The sequence below is a fragment of the Pleurodeles waltl genome, chromosome 8 (assembly GCF_031143425.1).
Source record: "Pleurodeles waltl isolate 20211129_DDA chromosome 8, aPleWal1.hap1.20221129, whole genome shotgun sequence".
Lineage (NCBI taxonomy): Eukaryota > Metazoa > Chordata > Amphibia > Caudata > Salamandridae > Pleurodeles > Pleurodeles waltl.
In genome coordinates, this window is record NC_090447.1 from 145,985,028 (window position 1) to 146,002,828 (window position 17,801).

A 17,801-nucleotide genomic window follows, 5' to 3' on the forward strand; every position below is an offset into this window, starting at 1 on the left:
TATCAAACTTTTGGCTAAGCTTGTGGAATCACCTGTGGGTGATTTGTTTATGGTGGTGTGCTCCAGTCTAGTACAGCATATTATTGATGGATAGCTGATGTAGGGTAAATTCAAGGAGATACCCCTAGGGATGTAAACATTCTTTAACTATGCAAAAGTAATCTTATTCCCTGAGGGCTTCTGAATTGAAAAGGTATGTATATATTACTATACTGTTTGTGACTGTGCCATAGTCCCTCAGTCAAGGCACGTCACTGGGAAAAGACTGATATCAGCATATAGCATCCATCAGTAGGTCTCTCATGCATAAGATCTATGCTCATACTCAACAGCAATGGGAGGAAGGATACTACAGTCATGGAATTTCATGAGAGTGCCTTGATCAATTAGCTAGGAAGTTTTTTTTCAAGCTCTTTATCAAGTTCACAGTACCATTACTGGGAGTCGCATTCCTACTACTATACAGTCGACCAAAACCTATTATGAGGAATTTATATACTAAGCTTTTGAATCTATGCATTCCACTACAGACAAAAATACAATAATAACTTGTGCTTGCTTACATGTCCACAGAGTTGTGATGCACTTTGCTCTAGAAGTGTTAAAGTGAGAAATGTGGTTGACTACCAGATCAATTAGGCATGAACAGTCCCTAACAGGCTGTGCATAGGCACTGAACATCTCTGTGTCCTTTAAGGATCTGATGCCTCCGGGAGGCTGTGAGATTGAGTTCCGAGCACTCTTCATATTCAGTAGAAGCTTTTCTCTCCACCTATTTCCTTTCTTTGCTTCCTACCTTGCTCTCATGTTTTACCCCCTTTCTCGTCCTCATCCTCACATTTTCTATGCTTTCCCGTTTCTTCTCTTTTTCATAGAACACCTTCACGACAGGGAGAAGTGTCACTGCATACGTCAGTCTGTGTGGTTTGTCCTATCAGCTGGAGAGACTGATGCCTGTTAATTATACGTTCACAGTCCTATATACATAATCATAACAGGAAAGATTTTCCCGTTCATCACTTAAATTGCCCCTCGTTTAATGACAGTAATCACACAAATATCCACTTTGTCCTGAAGATGTTTTATACCGACTGAGCTGTAGCATGTCAAAACTTGCTTTTCAAATAGCTGAAGCTCTGCAGGTTTTTCAAGCAGTACTTCACTACATTACACTAGCATTTTCAAGCTAAATTGTGGCTTGTTGACAACAGAGGGTGGCCGAGCTGAACCTTGGGCTGCTTGGTACACCCTTTCCTAGCCTTGTAATGGAAGGCCATCAGTGCAGCTTGGAAGAAGTATGAGCGCCAGTGGCTCTGAAAAGTCTTGTGTTTGTTGCTGCCCTTTCGCTTCCTGTGAATTTGTCATTCTGCCCAGTGGCAGATTTTCCCAGTTTTTGGAGGATACAACTTTTTATTTTTTCGGCATGCCATTGTTTATAGGAGCAGTATTCTGAGGGGGAGCAAGGGGAGAGCATCAAACTCAAACAGCATAGTACCTCATTAGTTTTCAGCAGACTATTGTATGGTAGTCTCTGTACTGTGAGTAGTGCACTAGGCAACCACCAACAGTTTCTTGTGGTGCCTCATTAAGTTGCAGGCTTCCTCCAACCTCTTTCCTATAGCTCACATCATCCCTACCAGTTCTGGTGGGTATGAGCCGTTTCCTTTTGAACTCCTGTCTTTAGTTGTGAATAACAAACCTTTTATTTAATAAGTATTAAGACTCAGTTTAACTCCTTTGATCTGCTATATCTTTCATCCACTTCTGTGGAGAACTATTGCTCTGCTTGTCCTTTGGACTAGTCTAGAGAGGCTAAAGTTGATTTCGAAGTATGTTTCTTTACAAATCTTTGGTTGTTATGTGAGAATTTGTTGAGCTGCTGTTTTTGCTTTAGTTGCTGTAGAGCGAGAATCCTGGACAAACCTATGCTTTACATACTACTAGATACATATTTCAGTTAGTAGGAACTCACTTTTCACCAAGGTGTCCTGGCAAACTCTCAATGCAAAAAAATGTCGGTGAATGAGCTATTTATTTTTTAGAGTGTATTGTAATAAGATGTTTTTTCTTCTGGTTTTATTCCATTGTCGAATAAGGAGTTATTCATGGGGTTGTTGGGGACTGATTCCAATTTTCCATCACAGTCCATACAACTTCCTATATTATTTGATATTGCCAGGTTCTGGTGATTTGGGGTAACATGCTTCTAGTAGTTTTCTGTGATGTATTTCCCTTGTAACGGAAACCCAACAAAACCTGTTTAAATTTTGTATGACAGGGAACATAATCTCAATTATAATGTTTTCAGCAACAGACTTGTGTTGTTTGGGACGACCAAACAACAGTTTTTTGACAATTATTTATAAGACTGAGAGGAAAATTCACTGCTTCTTTTGGCTCAATGAATAATTTGTTACTCATATTTGATTTGTATTTAATTGATAATTTATTGTAATGTTTTCATTAAATTAGAATTATAAAATCTTGAATAGGAGCTTTATTCTATCATTGCACTCCACACTCTCTTGAATTCATTTGTATATCGAATCTGCTGAAAAGTGTAAATGATTTCATCAACATGCTATTTCCTCATTTTAAAACCATACTGTTATATTGTAGTAAATGGAAATTAGAAGTGTACCTCTATAATTTTGTTTTATCCAGTCTCTGGAACCGACGATCAAATGAATTCTGTCGTCACTATATTTGCATACTTAATCTCCACATTTCCTCTGATATCTTAGTTGTATATGTAGATATTTATAGGGAGTATTGCATGAATATAACATTCTGGTTTTGATAAAAAAAAATGCTAAGAATGTCAACGTTTTATGTAACAATTCTGAATCTGAACCATGCAAATAGTTTGAAACTGATACTGATACATTAAGGTTTTTTATTGGATGTGTTGAGCTTTGACATCATATCTCTTAATTAAAAAATTAAAAGCGTTATAACCACTGGTCCCTTAGGTAGCACTGACTTGATACTTTTTAATGATGATTTTTATAGGATGCACAGGAAGGAATTTAAGCCAGGGGTGACAAATCTGTCACGTGATGAACATTTTTCTCTTGTATAAATGTTCACCAATGACATATCCTCATGGATATCAGATTCCTAGCATGAGAATATTGCAATTCTCTTTAATTAGAGGTGTGCCGATGAATTGTTCATATATTTAAATTTATTTGATATGATATATTTCACTCATTGCAGCTGCTGGGCAGGGACAGATAGAGTGCTTACAGTGGCTGATTGAAATGGGAGCTGATCATAACATTACAAACGAAGCAGGAGAAACACCAATGGATGTGGCTAAAAGGTAGTAGCTCATTGCGCAATGAATGCTGAAAAAATTGAATTTTGTTTCTCTCATTAATGTTAAGCATGATCAGCAAGCAGTAAATTTCAGCAACACTTACTTTCTCCACCCTCTGTAGACATGTTGGACTTATCACCAGGATGCAGAATGGTATAAGGGGAAGAACCTTCAAAGGGCGACATTGGTGTTATATCTTAGAATTGTATTTAAATGATATATTATAGTTAAACAATGTATGTACCCATGTTGTCGGGCTCGTGCTAGTTATGCGCGCGAGCCAGAGAACAGGGTAATGTTAAGAAAAGAATGTAGTGTGGGATTCGGGGATGTAACTAGTCCGTGTGCTGCAGCCGGGGCTCTTTTATTAGGAATAAACACATTCTACTTACGATGATTCCTGGCGTTTTTCCTTGATGTTACCATGCATTCATCATTACAAAATTGGCGATGAGGCGCAGCCCCGGCTATCACGCCTGTTGCTGGTTTCGAGTGTCTGTCTCTGTTTGGTTGGCTTACCGATGCCACAGACCCATCCTCTGATTTATAATTACCACGGTTGATGATTGGGATTTTCAACTTTTGAGTACTTCATTTTTTCGCTGTTTGCGACTTACCGCGTGTCCTGTTTATGCTCACGCTACCACGACTGACGTCATAGTAGGAACTCTGACAACTAGATGGCTAACCTAGGAAGTTTTTTGTCATGCTGTTAGCAGTTGCACGCGCATAGCGCGTGCCCAGTTCATGCTTGTGCTAACACAAACTCGCGCTAACTAGACACGTTGCTTAGCAACGTCTATTATTGTGCGCGTGTACCGGGCGTCCTATGGAAGCTGTTCCTCAGTGTCAGAGTAGGAACTCTGACAACTAGACCTCCAACCTTCACGTCTGTCTTCATTGTCAGAGCCTCTAACAGCGTGACCACTTCCAAATACTGTCACCAAGGAAAAGTACACGCTGTTTACATCTATGTTCAGTATTTGTCTCACATCTAAGTGATATAAAAGAGAAGTCATACTATTATCATTTTGCATAAAGTACATACACCAATGGCTTCTAATACTTTAAATTTACCACCACCTCAACCTTTTATTCCTGGAAGTGGTGATGCCTCTACAAAATGGCAAGAATGCCGAGAATATTTTATAAACTATATTTCCACATGTGATGAAGAGGATGATCTTTCTGCAGAAAAAAAGAAGAAAATCTTATGACATTGTTTAGGGCCACATGGTCTGAAAACGTACAATAGAATTGAAAAGAAACAAAGAGAACATGGAGATGCCTTTAGTCACGCTTTGGAGGATTTAGATAGATACTATGCTCCTACTGTTTGCGTGGGAATTGATTGTTACAAATTTTACCATAGGAAGCAGGAGAACGAAGAAACCATTGAAGAGTATGTATCAGCCTTAAAGAATTTGGCCTTGGCATGTAGGTTTGGTGCTTTGCACGACAAACTCATAAGGGACCAGATAGTTAAGCATGCGGCAAACCAAAACTTACAGGATTGTTTAAGGACTAAAGGAGAATCGTCTCTACAGGAAGTAATTGATGTCAAAAAAGCAGAATTGACAGGAAGATTTGGAAAAGCCGTTCTACAGGGAAGTAAAAAAAGTGATGACTCAAAAACTGAATCTAACAATCTTGTAAACAAGGTCAGGGAGACAAGGAAGTATTCGACTGGGACTGACGGGTCCTCGAGGAAAGACAACACCAGTAAAAATAAGAAGAAGATAAAGAAGGACATTACAAAGACGAATGTTACATATTTCAGGTGTGGGTTATTGGGTCATTATGCAAATGATAAAAGTTGTCCGGCCAGGAATCAGAAGTGTTCTGGTTGCAGCATTTTTGCCCATTTTGTTAAAGTCTGCAGGAGGAAAAAAGAGTCGGCGATAAAACTGTTAGAGAGTGCCACTGACTCAGCTTCTTCCTCGGACAGTGAGGACAGGAACATGTGGGTGCTCAATGTAAAGAATTCTGAATCTTCGATACCGGTTTCCCAGCGGAAAAAACCAAAGTGCAACATATCAATTGGGGGTGTTACCATCACGATTACTGCTGACTCTGGTTCGCCTTACACCATTGTAAATTAACTGGTTTGGTTAAAGAAGTTCAAACATGTTGTTGGTGGGGTTTTAGACACACCTGATATTTCTCCGAAATGGTTTACTGGGGAGCCAATCAAGTTGATTGGTTACAAGAAAATGTTATTTGTATTCAAGGATCGTATGGCAGATTGCAAATTGTTTGTATCTAAGTCTGGGCCGTCAGTCTTAGGTTGGTGGGACCAGGGTGCACTGGGGATGATCCTAGACCCAAACAGTACTGAACCTGTGTCTGTGATTCAAGGTGGTGAGATGAATGATGCGACTATAAGAGATTTGTTTCCCCAAGTATTTTCGGGAACCATAGGCAAGTTAAAAAAAAATCCAACATAAAATCACACTTAAGGGTAACGCGGTACCTGTTATCCACAAGGCAAGAAATATTCCTATAAGCATTAGAAACAAAGTGTCTGGTGAGTTAGACAAGTTATTACAAGCAGGTATTATTGAGCAAGTTGAATCGTCCGATTGGATTTCTCCTTTAGTTGTAGCAAGACATGCGAATGGCAAGTTAAGATTGTGTGTGGATCTTAGGGACCTCAATAAGAATATTTTAGTGGATCAATTTCCATTACCCAGAATCAACGAGGTTGTAGCTTTAACTAAAGGTAAAGAATGGTTTACCACGATCGACCTTACTTCTGCGTATCACCAGATTTCATTGCATCCTGATAGCCGTAGATTAACCGCTTTTATTTCACCGTTTGGGTGTTATCAATTTGTAAGAGTCCCATTTGGGTTAGCTTCTGCGGCTGCTATGTTCCAAAGGCTGGAGTATAAATTATTCAGTAAAATGCGTGATGTCTTTTTTTTTCAAGATGACATTTTAATTATGGTCGATATGAAAGATAATCATGACGCTAAGGTTAAAGGTGTTCTCCAGGTGCTAGGAGATAATGGACTTACAGCAGAATACAGTAAGTGCAAAATAGCTAGGCGGAGTGTCACCTATTTGGGACACAAGATAAGTGGTAAGGGCATCGAACCTAAGGCTAGTCTAGTAGAGGCAATAAAAAAATCACCTACACCTACAAACAAAGATGAAGTTAGAGCATTTTTAGGCCTGGCAGAATATTACGCTAAGTTTGTCCATATTTTTTACCATAAGACTTTTCTCATTAGGCAATTGTTAAAAGGGAAATGTGCCTTGGGAGAAAATTGGTCTAGATATTACAGGTCCGATACATGCGGAGGGGCAGTGCAAATATATTGTGGTGATGTATGATCATTTCTGTAAATGGCCAGAAATTGGAATTATGACCAAGGTAGATTCTTGGTCTATTGTGGAATTTTTGGATATGGTTTTCTTGAGAGAGGGTTTTCCCAAAACTATAATTACGGACAATGGGCCGCAATTCACTTCAGATAAATTCAAGGCTTTCTTATTGAGGTGTGGCATTAAACATATTACTACCTCCAACTATCACCCGGCTGGTAATGGTGCTGTTGAGCTCTTCAACGGAGTGTTGAAGAATAGTATACAGCTGGCAGAAAGTGTGAAACTATGTTGGGAAAAGGAAGTGTGGAGAACGGTTTGGTCGTACAGGACCACACCTTGCGGTTCTACTGGACACAGTCCCTTTGAGATAATGAGAGGAAGAGTTCCATTAAGGAAGGATACTATAGGTTGGATGACAGGCGGTAGGAAAAGCAGCTGGACTGTTGAAGGTGTTAGAAATAATATTAAAATTGCGCAAATTCGTTCAAAGGAATACTATGATGTAAAACACAAATGCAAGGCTGTAAATATACAGGTTGGTGATTTGGTTTAAGTGAAAGTCCCAGGCTTTAAAAAGTACAGAAATGGGAAATTCTATCCGCCCTTGAAAGTTGTGAAAATTTTGTGTAATTCAGTACTACTAGAGGATGGAAAAGTGTGGCATTTAAGCAGAGTCTCTCTGTACAAAGGAGGTGTAAAGAAGGGTATAATTGAAGCCAAATGGTTAGTGGATGATGAAACTGGTAATAACATGTGCTCACAAAGTGAGGTTGGGGTTCCAGTACAACATGCTAATGAAACACAGGCAGGTAGAGGCAATAGGATTCCTATACAAGAATGTGGCATAACTGAAGAAATGGAGAAAAGAGGTGTACGAGAAGGTGACACGACCGGGGTAATGGATAAGTTTAGTAGGTGTGGCATAAGAATCACAAGACCGGGGAAGCTTGGTGACTATGTATGCAATTGAATCCAAATTCAATGTTAAATCAAATAGTATATGTTATGTTTTCTTATAGTCATTACTTATGTTGTGTGGTTACGTTTAAAAAAAAAAGAAAAAATATGTTGTGACTTCTTATAGCCTTGAGAATGATGTAGGGTTATTGGGGGAAAATGTGTATGTAAAAAAAAAAAAAGTGTAAAGGGGAAGATGTGTTATATCTTAGAATCGTAGTTAAATGATATATATGTACCCATGTTGTCGGGCTCGCACTAGTTATGCGCGCAAGCCAGAGAACAGGGGAATGTTAAGAAAAGAATGTAGTGTGGGATTCAGGGACGGTTGGAGGACGGCGGACGGGAGGAGTGGATGTAACTGGTCTGTGTGCTGCAGCCGGGGCTCTTTTATTAGGACTAAACGCATTCTACTTACGATGATTCCTGGCGTTTTTCCTTGACGTTACCGAGCATTCATCATTACAATTGGTGTGGTTTTGTTGTTTTGTAGTCATGATGCATTTACACTTGGAATCAATTCAAGTGTCTCTGTCCTTTCTTTACTACTGAGAAACTGATCAATTGGCATCTCCATGGTTTTCCCCAGGCCTCGGCCACAATATCCTCATACATTTTTCACTGAGTGTTTTACAAGGACACATTTGTAGGTTGTTAGTGGTCTAGGCTTGGGAGTAACCTTCAGACGTCTTACTCAGCCTTTTTAGTAGGTAGCATCACTTATCTTGCATCAGAATTTTTCCCATATGAGGCCCTGCCCACGGACCTGCCAGGGCTTTATATTCTTCCATGACTTAGGTGCCTTCTGGATCCTCATACCACAGATCACGTGTGTACCCTTGGAAGTCTTACAGAGGGCTTTGCCTGATGATGTGCCCTGCAGGACTAACTCACCACAAAGCCCCAAGGCCTTGGCACTGTACCAGGAATAAGATTATGATTTCCGATTTTTTTTTCTTTTTTTCTGCCAAAACCAATATTGGTTTGGGTGGCATTCTTATAGGAAATACCCAATAAGCTCTGCTCGAACCTTGGGTGAGCTCTCTTCCAGGGCATTTGGGTCTTTAGATGGCGATGTTCATGTAAGCCTTTAGCGTCCCTTCTTGCCAGGCCATTTAGGTAATCCCTTAGTCTATATCTTTGGGCAATGCCCAAGGTAATCTTCCTGGCCTTGCTTTCTGGGCCTTATTGGATTCAATTAGAGTTCACTTTATTAATTTTGCCAGCTATTTGGACCTTTTTTGATGAAGTCTGAAATTAGTTTGCTACGTAGGCATTTTCAGTGGTTATAAGCTGGCAATGCCACATGTTGACCCATGATAACTATGTGTATGCACCTGTCAGCGTGTTTCATTTGGTGCATCTCACTCCACACAAATGTTTTGTCCAAACCTCATGCTTCCCTTCTCCCTTCATATTGAGTAGTACTGGGGTACCTTTGCTTGTGGTGATTTGATTTTTTGGATATTATATTGTTCCAGTGTCTCAGTAAGATCCCTGAAGCATGTACACGTTTGAGTTACTATTTCTAACCAGATTGCTTGAGTTCTCTGTTGGTCTCCATGTGCTTTCTGTGGACATGACAGCCGGTATGAAGGGGATTGCCCTATGGTAGACTTTTGTTTTAATAGGTAGATATTTTAACTGGCTGTTCAGGTGTCAAGGCAGAGTCTCATTTGGGAGGGCCTCTCAAACGTTTGATTGTTTGGGCCACGAGGATTAGCTGCTCAGTTACATCCTCGTGGCCTGCTTATTTAATAGGAGCACTGTTTTCCCTCCCCCTGATGTCTTTAGGGCATCACAATGACCTACTTCCCCCTGGAACCAGTGGGTCTTTGTGGGGCCTGTTTCTTTGGGGCGTGGTGAGACAATGTTAGATATCTCCAACAGCTGGTGGACCCACCACCTGGACTAAACGCTGGAATTCCTGCTATATTTACTTAACCATGTCTAGTATGGTCCCTAAGTGGATGCTGTGCCATTCGATGTAGATTTTGTTTGGATTGTTGTATGAAGGTGCTTTTGTGTTTCCCTGACATATGCATATTAAACCACTAATGGCTTTGCCCTCTGGTCTCAGGCATCTGCCATCCTTGCTCCAGGTTTTTTTTAATCTCTTCAGATTGGCTCTCACTGCTCTCCTGGCATGGAGCGTTGACTTCATGTGGCTCTCCCTGTCTTGAAGGTGGAAGTCCCCTTTGGTAGCAGTATCGCTTCAGATGGGGTTCAGTAGTCTAGGGATGCTGGAACCACTTTAAACGGTCAGGAGAAAGGCAATGGGACACTGAATGTTGTGGGTCTTCGTCCCATGTGGTCCTGTCCCCCTGAACAAGTGGCTACTCTTTTTGTTTTAATCTTATCAATGGTTTCTGGTCTTTCTCACAAGTTAGGTCCCCTCTGCCGACGCTGTGCATGCTCTAGGCTTGTGGGATCTTTCTTTAGGCTTCTAGCAGTAGAAACATCTCCCTAAAAGTTCTTAAATTGTTTGAAGGCTGTAGCTTTTGGCTCCTGTTAGGAATGGGGTTTTTGGTTGGCTAGGACATGCATCTCAGCCAGGCAGAACCCACTATTCTAGTCAGAGCAAGAAGTTACAAACCAAAGATGAACTGTGCTCAGCCCGTGATAGCTTGGCACAGAGCAGTCAGGCTTATCCCATAGGTCATGTGGTCCGAGGATATATATATATATATATATATATATCAGTGGGCAGGAACATTAGACTTCACCATTACTGTGTAAATGTATATGTATCATTAGGCCAAAATGGTGTAAATCTCCAATACTGTGCAGACACATATATGTATCTCACTGGCCAAAATGATATAAATTACTATTACTGTGGAAGTTATGCAGTTAGTCATTACTCTGTATAAGGTAAGGCAAAACAACATGAATTATGAATACTGTGCACATTATGTAATTGTGTCAGTCATACTCTGTATCCTGGAGTCCCTGCACGCCTACTACGTGTAATGCAGTACTTCGGACTCATGTTACAGGGATACCTCCCGAACAAGCCTTGTAATCGGTGTCCCCGATCCAACAGTGCGAGAAGTTCCTGCCCCGCTCTGGGCCGAGCCCCCGGTAAGGAGATAAGAGAGGGGGCAAACACACAGAGGCGAACGGGGTTTAACACCCTCCTCAGGGCTTTCACATGTAATTACTTCACAGGGCCGCTGTCCGCCAGCATGCAGTGCAGCGGACCGCACCTAGACATCTCTTCTCTCCCAGTTAGGCTGCTCGTGAAGGAGTGTGATGTGAAGGCTTTCCCCCTCTGTACTACCTAGATCCTGGGGCACCCAGGGTTACCGGGCAATGCCAGTTACCAGGAAGGCCTCCCTCAGCGCTGCAGAAGTTGTTCCGCTTGCAGAGTGCGGCGCGGGGGATACAATGCACTGGGAGTGCGTTCTACAACCATTGCCAGTGAAACCCTCACCAGGCGCTAGTGACTTGTGGAGGAAAATAAAGCACTCCCAGGCACTAGTGACGCACCTGAAGTAAAGTGTACAATGTTCACCACATGCTGATGGTGGGGGCTGTGGAGTCGGAATCAGGAGTCTGGAATCTGGAGTAGTGCTCAGAACATGCTGTGAAGCAGTAGCGCGCTCCCTTGTACACAGAGAGTCAGGCGGCAAAAGAGCACTCAGGAGGAATCTTTTAGGGTCCCTGAGATTCCTCAATGAACAGGTGGGACAAACCTGCAAGACCCTTGAGAACACGGGCCCAGGGTAGGAAACGGTAGACAGGCAGGCCAGCACACAACAAAGGTAATAGTCCCAGTGGCGGTTCCGCCTGGCAGTACCCCAGAACATTTGGGGGAGTGTTGGGGGAAAACACAGTTAGGAAGCAGTTGGCAGGTGGGCAACAAGCAGAAGAGCAATCCATGCGAGTCCTTTGTGCCACCTAGAAGGTACCAGGCAACAAGGAAATGACAGCAGAGCTAACCTGGTAAGTCCTTCTTGCAGTCTAGCAGTCCTTCTGGCAGAGGTTCACTCTCAGTTCCAAAGGTGCTCTAAAAATCATGGGGTGAGAGCCCCAGTACTTATAATCCAGATACTCAGCTTCTAGAAGGTGGGAGATGTTTCTAGCCAGATCTGACCAGTTCCAAGAACTTCCATTCTCCCCTACTCTGGCTCTAGACATCAGTAGGAGTAAACAAGCCCTTTGTGTGAGGGTAGGACACAGTCTATTAAAGTGTAAACTGTGAACGACCTTCCCTCTCTCCCAACCAAGGAAAACCATCAGTATGAAGATGAATACAGATGTAACCCTGTCACACCTACCCCTTCTTGATAGATGGCTGTCTGGAGAGTATGCACAAAGTGGAGCTGTCACTCTGCTCCAGGCGTGGATTGGAGTCAGGTTGCAAAGCACTAGAGTCATAAACATAGAGAAATGCCCACTGTCTTAAAGTGGCGCTTCTAAAATAGTAATGTAGAATCCACCTACATCAGTAAGCAGGATTTTTCACTACCGTTCCAAATATGCCCACGTTGCTCCTCACAGATCAGAAATTACCACTTTGACATATGTATAAGGGAATTCCTGATGCAAACCTATGAGACGAACAACACTGACAGTAGTGAAAAACAAAATAGGCTGTTTGTCACTATTAGGACATGTAGCACAGGAAAGTATATGTCCTACCTTTTACATTCACAGCACCCTTCCCATAGGGCTTTCTAGGTCCTACCTTTGGCGTGACTTAGGTGTAGTAAAAAGTGAGTTTAGGCCTTGGCAAGTAGTTTGACTTGCCAAGTTAGTGTGGCAGTAAACTGCACATGCAGGCACTGCAGTGGCAGGCCTGAGACAAGTTCTGTGGGTGGCACAATCTGTGTTGCAGGCCTACTAATAGTAGTTAATTTACAGGCCTTCAGTATATTGTATATCAGTTTACAAGGGACTTACCAGTAAATTAAATTAGTCAAACAGATGTAAACGAATCATATCAAGTTTTAGGGGAGAGAGCACATGCACTTTAGCACTGATTAGCAGTGGTAAAGTGCACAGAGTCCGAAAGCCAACAAAAAGATGGTCAGAAAAATAGGAGAAAGGCAAAACGTTTGGGGATAACTGTGCATAAAGGATAATTTGCAACAGCCCCCAATTTAAATGCTCTATGTATGTAAATTTATTAGTTATTGAACAACTTCTGTGGACTCATTCTTCATTTGTGAGTCTCTCTCTCTCTTCATGTATTTTTGTTCTCTGTGGTCTCTCTTCCTTTCTGTGCTTCTTCATATTAATACTTTACATAGTGGATTTTCTATCTATTTGTGCAAAAGGGTGATAGTACTTTTCTTATAGCATTGAAACCCTACACTCTTGATTGCTTCACTTCATCACTTGGCTTGGAGGCCATTATGCACTAGTCTTTAGCTGAAGGTAGTGACCACCCTAGGGATTCACCTTGTATTATAAACTTGATTCACACTGCTGGTTGCGGGTAGATGCTCAATGAAACAAGGTTTTACCTTCTCCTCCACCCATGTCAGAGCTTTGAAATCTCCTCATTACTGTAAAGCAGATGCACACCTGTTCTCGTCCACAGGTTTGGGGCCCAAATCCCTCACCCTGCTTTCCATAAGTGGGTTTGGCGGCTTGGATTCTGAACACAAATAGTGTGGGCATTTAAGCCCCCAGACCGTGAATAGGAACATTATTATCCATCAACCTGGGCTTCCTACACTTTCAAATAGATGAAATTCAGCATTACGGTTGTATAGTGGAGCGTCTACCTCACTAAGTGTGAAGAAGTGATATACTCTTATTTTCTCTACTAGGCCAAGTTTGAGTTATAGTTCTCTTCCCTAAAGGTATGTTTTGCAGCAATTACTGTTTACAGAAAGAGTCCCAGTGTAAAATGACTTGCATGAGGGTGGGAAGAATATCTTTCTCTTAACGAGAACAGCTTCCCCTTAATGGTAGTGGAAAATTGTTAAAACTCACATGTCCTCCCTTTGAACTGACTCCCTAAGCTTCTTTGCAGCCATTCTTATAGAAGGCTAATTTTCTTGTAGAGATTACTTCAGCACAGAGGATGAGTGAAACTCAAGTTTTTTGTTCCAATGAACCCTTAACTATATTCCGCAAGCATAAAGTAATCTTGAGAATACAGCCACACTGTCTATTCAAGGTGGTGTCAGACTTTCAGGTTAATTTCATTACTAACCATTTTTCATAACGCTTCCTCTTTGGTAGAAAGGTCCTTGGACACACTATATGCGAGGAGTGTTTTGGAATAGTCCCTTGATTAGTCAAATGACCGTAGAAAGACTAAGCATCTGTTTGCGAGTAATGGTTTGCTTAAGACACATTTAACCACTTCAGAACAATTCATATCTCTTGCATTCGGGTTTCACCCATTCAGTACACCTGGATTTTTTGCTTTTTGGATCACCCGGATTTTGACTTTTTTTAGTGTGGGTGAGTCTCACTACTTGTGTCTCACCCACGGCAATCACATGGCAAATGGACTGCACATGTTTACCTCCAGTGTCCACCTTTGTAAGATAAGGCTGGTGCGATGCAGCAAGTGTAAGGAGCACTTGGCTAGTTACACATGAACACGTCTGTGCATGTGGGTAGCTATGCACAGGTAGCCTGGCACAGTGGGGACTGTGCAGCATTAGATATTCACCTGGGATAAGCCTTATAAGGTTGGTGTAAACTCATACGGAAAGTCAATGTGATTTACTGTTTTGTCTATAGTGATACTTTATTATACGCATGGGGAGAGAAATGCCTTAGAGTGCAGTTTCCTTTTCCGTTGGCCTACAGAGACCATTGATGTTTTGAATTGGGGTGTAACCTGTGCTACAAAATCAATTCTGTAATTACCAAAATGATACCTGTATCCTTTATGGGTCATATTTCTCTGGCTCAGCTCAGGATCAGAGCTCAGACCTTTTGTCACCCTTCTGTGCCCAGTTAATTACAGTTCTCTCAACAGCAGGAACAAAGGTAACAATACTTCACCCAGCTTCTGGGAGGAAAGGATGAGGTGGAACGATCTGCATCAATCATCCAGCCGTCATACTGTAGCAAGGATGGGCATGCCCAAACCTACTGAGCAAAGGCGAGAGCCCAGACAACTGTAGCCAACCCAGGAAGGAGGCTTCTTTTGACCTTTTGGTGTGCAGGATCCTGGCAGTGATGCAGCGAGGGGTGCAGCTGAGACCTTAGAAGCAGATGTGACCGGTGGCTCCTGGATGATATCATTATGGACTGTCCCAGCATGCTGAGCCGGAGGGTTGGGACAGGGGTGGAGAGGTAAAGGTAACATGGCACCCTACGATTGGCCAGGGGTGCCTGACTTCTGGAACCTTTCTTTCTCCTTTAAAAACTTTTGCACGAGGATTAGGCTCTCTCTTGCCTGTGGATTTCACTGTGCTTTGCCGCTCTACCCTGGGACTGCCATGGAGAACTGGAATGAGGCACCCCCTGATGCCCACAAAGGTCTAAGGACCACAACCATTTGACCCCAGGACCTGTGGGCTCCCCAAGGGCCAGTGGGGCTGGCCCCCTTTAATCCCCTGAGGACCAGTTGGGGGAAAGCCCTGGTCTATTGTGCGCAGAAACCAAGATCAAGAGGAGAACTAGTGCAGGGAGCCAGGAAAACCAGCTCCTTGAGAACTGCACCACTTTGGCGGTGAGGAAGGTTCTTGCAACTACACCTGGTGGCTAGAGCTCACCACCAGGAGTAAAATTAGCCCAAGCTCATCAAAATCAGCCCAATGGGGACAGTAATAAGGCATTTTCACGTTTGGCAATCTTTGACCGCTTTTGCGACAATGGAGCGCATGAGGCTCCCCTGCCTCACCTGTGAATCCATGTGGGTGGGTCAGGACCTGGGTGTCCGCGCAGGGATATTCCTCTGTTTGCACCTGGAACCCCATTCCACAGGTGTGCTCTATTCTTGGAAGCCAAGATACAGTGCTTGGATGGGACCATTCAGTGCTTATGATTTCACTTGAGATTCCACTGAAGAAGAACTAGGATTACAGTAATGTAACTTTTTCTTTACTGGTGCTGGGTCAATTTTTAGAGTGAGGGAGGTGAGCAATTACGTCACTCCACTAAACGCATAGCTGGTCGAAAAGAAGCATTTAAAGGACTCCCTTTATGTTCATTCTCCATCTAAGTTCTTCCAAGTTTTATGGGGGTGCTGTTGCACCTCCTGCACTCCAAGTTCCAGCACCACTATTTTCCTTCATCAATCGTATGATCTATCTTCATCACAGAGACCTGGCTCAACCCCTCCTTCACCCCCGACATTGCCACTGTGACTCCCAATAGCAACAAGATGATACACTGCGACTGCACCAACAAAGATGGAGGCGACATGGCCATCATCCGCAAAAAAATCCATCTGCTGCACTGCCACCAAAGACGACACTACACCAATCATGGAACACCTCAACTTCAAACTCCAAACTGATGGTAGTGCTACCATCAGAGGCATCCTCGCCTACAGACCCCCAGTACCACACCCAGCTTCTACAACGCCTTCCCTGATTTCATTGCCCCACTTGCCATTGACTCCAAGCACTACATATTCCTCAGTGACCACAACTTCCACCTTGATGACCCCAAAGACACAAACAATGCCAACTTCCTGAAAAGCATGAGCAACATTTGCCTCACCCAACTGGTCACTGACCCCACTCACATCGTAGGGCACATGCTTGACCCAATTTTTACTGCCAGCGACAGAGTCAAGTACAGCCACGCCACCAAACTCACTTGGACCGACCATGCCATCGTCCACTCGCCATCGCAGGACCCCCGTGCACCATCACTAAGCCTCCCACCTCAGCCTGAAAAAAATGACAAAGACCAAACGGACAGACGCCCTCAACACCACCCATCCCGACTTCGCAACCAACCTTGATCAGGCCGTCAAAATTTCTTTGCCTAGATCACCAACTGCACCAACAGGGTCGCCCCTTTCAGCCCACCAAGACCGGCAGATCCACCAAACAAGCCAATTGATACACACGACAATGAAATACAACTGCAAATGGCTAGAAAGAAGATGGTGCACCAGCAAAGAACCAACAGACCAAACCACCTTCAAGTCTGCCCTCAACAAGTACCACCAACGCCTAAAAGACACGCAAAGAGGCACCCAGGCAGATCACATCTAAGCCAGCTCCAGCCACAGCATGGTACTCTTCAGCATCGTCAGAGCTCCTTTCTGTCAGCCACTGAAACATGATCTCTTCTTCTGAGGAACTTTGTGACACCCTGGCAGACTACTTTCAAAACAAGATATCCACCATCTACAGAAACATCAAAACGAAACCCACCGACCTCTACAACCTCCTCACACCAAGGGACACTACCCACAACCACCTGCTCACGGCATGAGAACAGCTCCCCACACAGAGCACCACAGCCATCATGAACTTCATCCACTCTGGAGCACCCTCGGACCTCGGTTCCCCATCACCTCTCGAACCTCGTGAGCTGGCCATGCTCAACATGTCCATCTCCAAGTCACCTTCTTTGACGGATGCCAACATACAGAGGTCAGATCCCTTCTCAAAAAACCCTCCGCCGACCCTAAGGAACCCATGAACTACCATTCCATCTCTCTACTCTCCTTCCCCACCAAAGCCCTTGAGAAGACCATCAACCGCCAACTCTCCGAACACCTGGAGAGAACCTGCTGGACATCTCCCAATCTGGCTTCCATGCCAGGCACAGCATTGAGAAGAACCTGATTGCTGCCACTGACTAAATCAGAACCCTCCTCGATCGGAGAGAAACAGCAGCCCTGATCCTCCTTGATCTCTCAGCATCATTCAATACCATATCTCACCACACCCTCATTAAAAGACTTCACCACATTGGGATCCAGGGAGACACCTTCTGATGGATCTCATCCTTCCTCACAGATTGAACCTAGAGAATCCGCCTTATACCGTTCACCTCAGAACCAAACAGCATCATCTCTGCAGTGTCCCTCAAGGTTCATCCGTGAGCCCCACCCTGTTCAACACTTACATGATGCGCCTGGCTAACATCTTCAGAACCCATGGCCTCAATATCATATTCTATGCAGGTGACACCCAGCTCATCCTCTTGCTCTCAGAAGACCCTTCTACCCCTAGGACAAACTTCCCCAACTGCATGATGAGTGTCATCGACTGGATGAAGACCTGCAGCTCAACACAGAGAAGAC

The 17,801-nt window shown here is 43.3% G+C and overlaps 1 protein-coding gene across 2 annotated transcripts in view; it reads left to right on the plus strand.

Moving 5' to 3' along the window:
* ANKRD42 (ankyrin repeat domain 42) overlaps positions 1 to 17,801 on the plus strand; it is a 241,548-nt gene that overhangs the window by 140,076 nt on the left and 83,671 nt on the right. For both annotated transcript variants that reach the window (XM_069203944.1, XM_069203945.1), the window contains one exon: positions 3,220 to 3,325. In XM_069203944.1, coding sequence (XP_069060045.1) covers positions 3,220 to 3,325 — 106 coding nt within the window. The remainder of the gene's footprint in view (positions 1 to 3,219; positions 3,326 to 17,801) is intronic.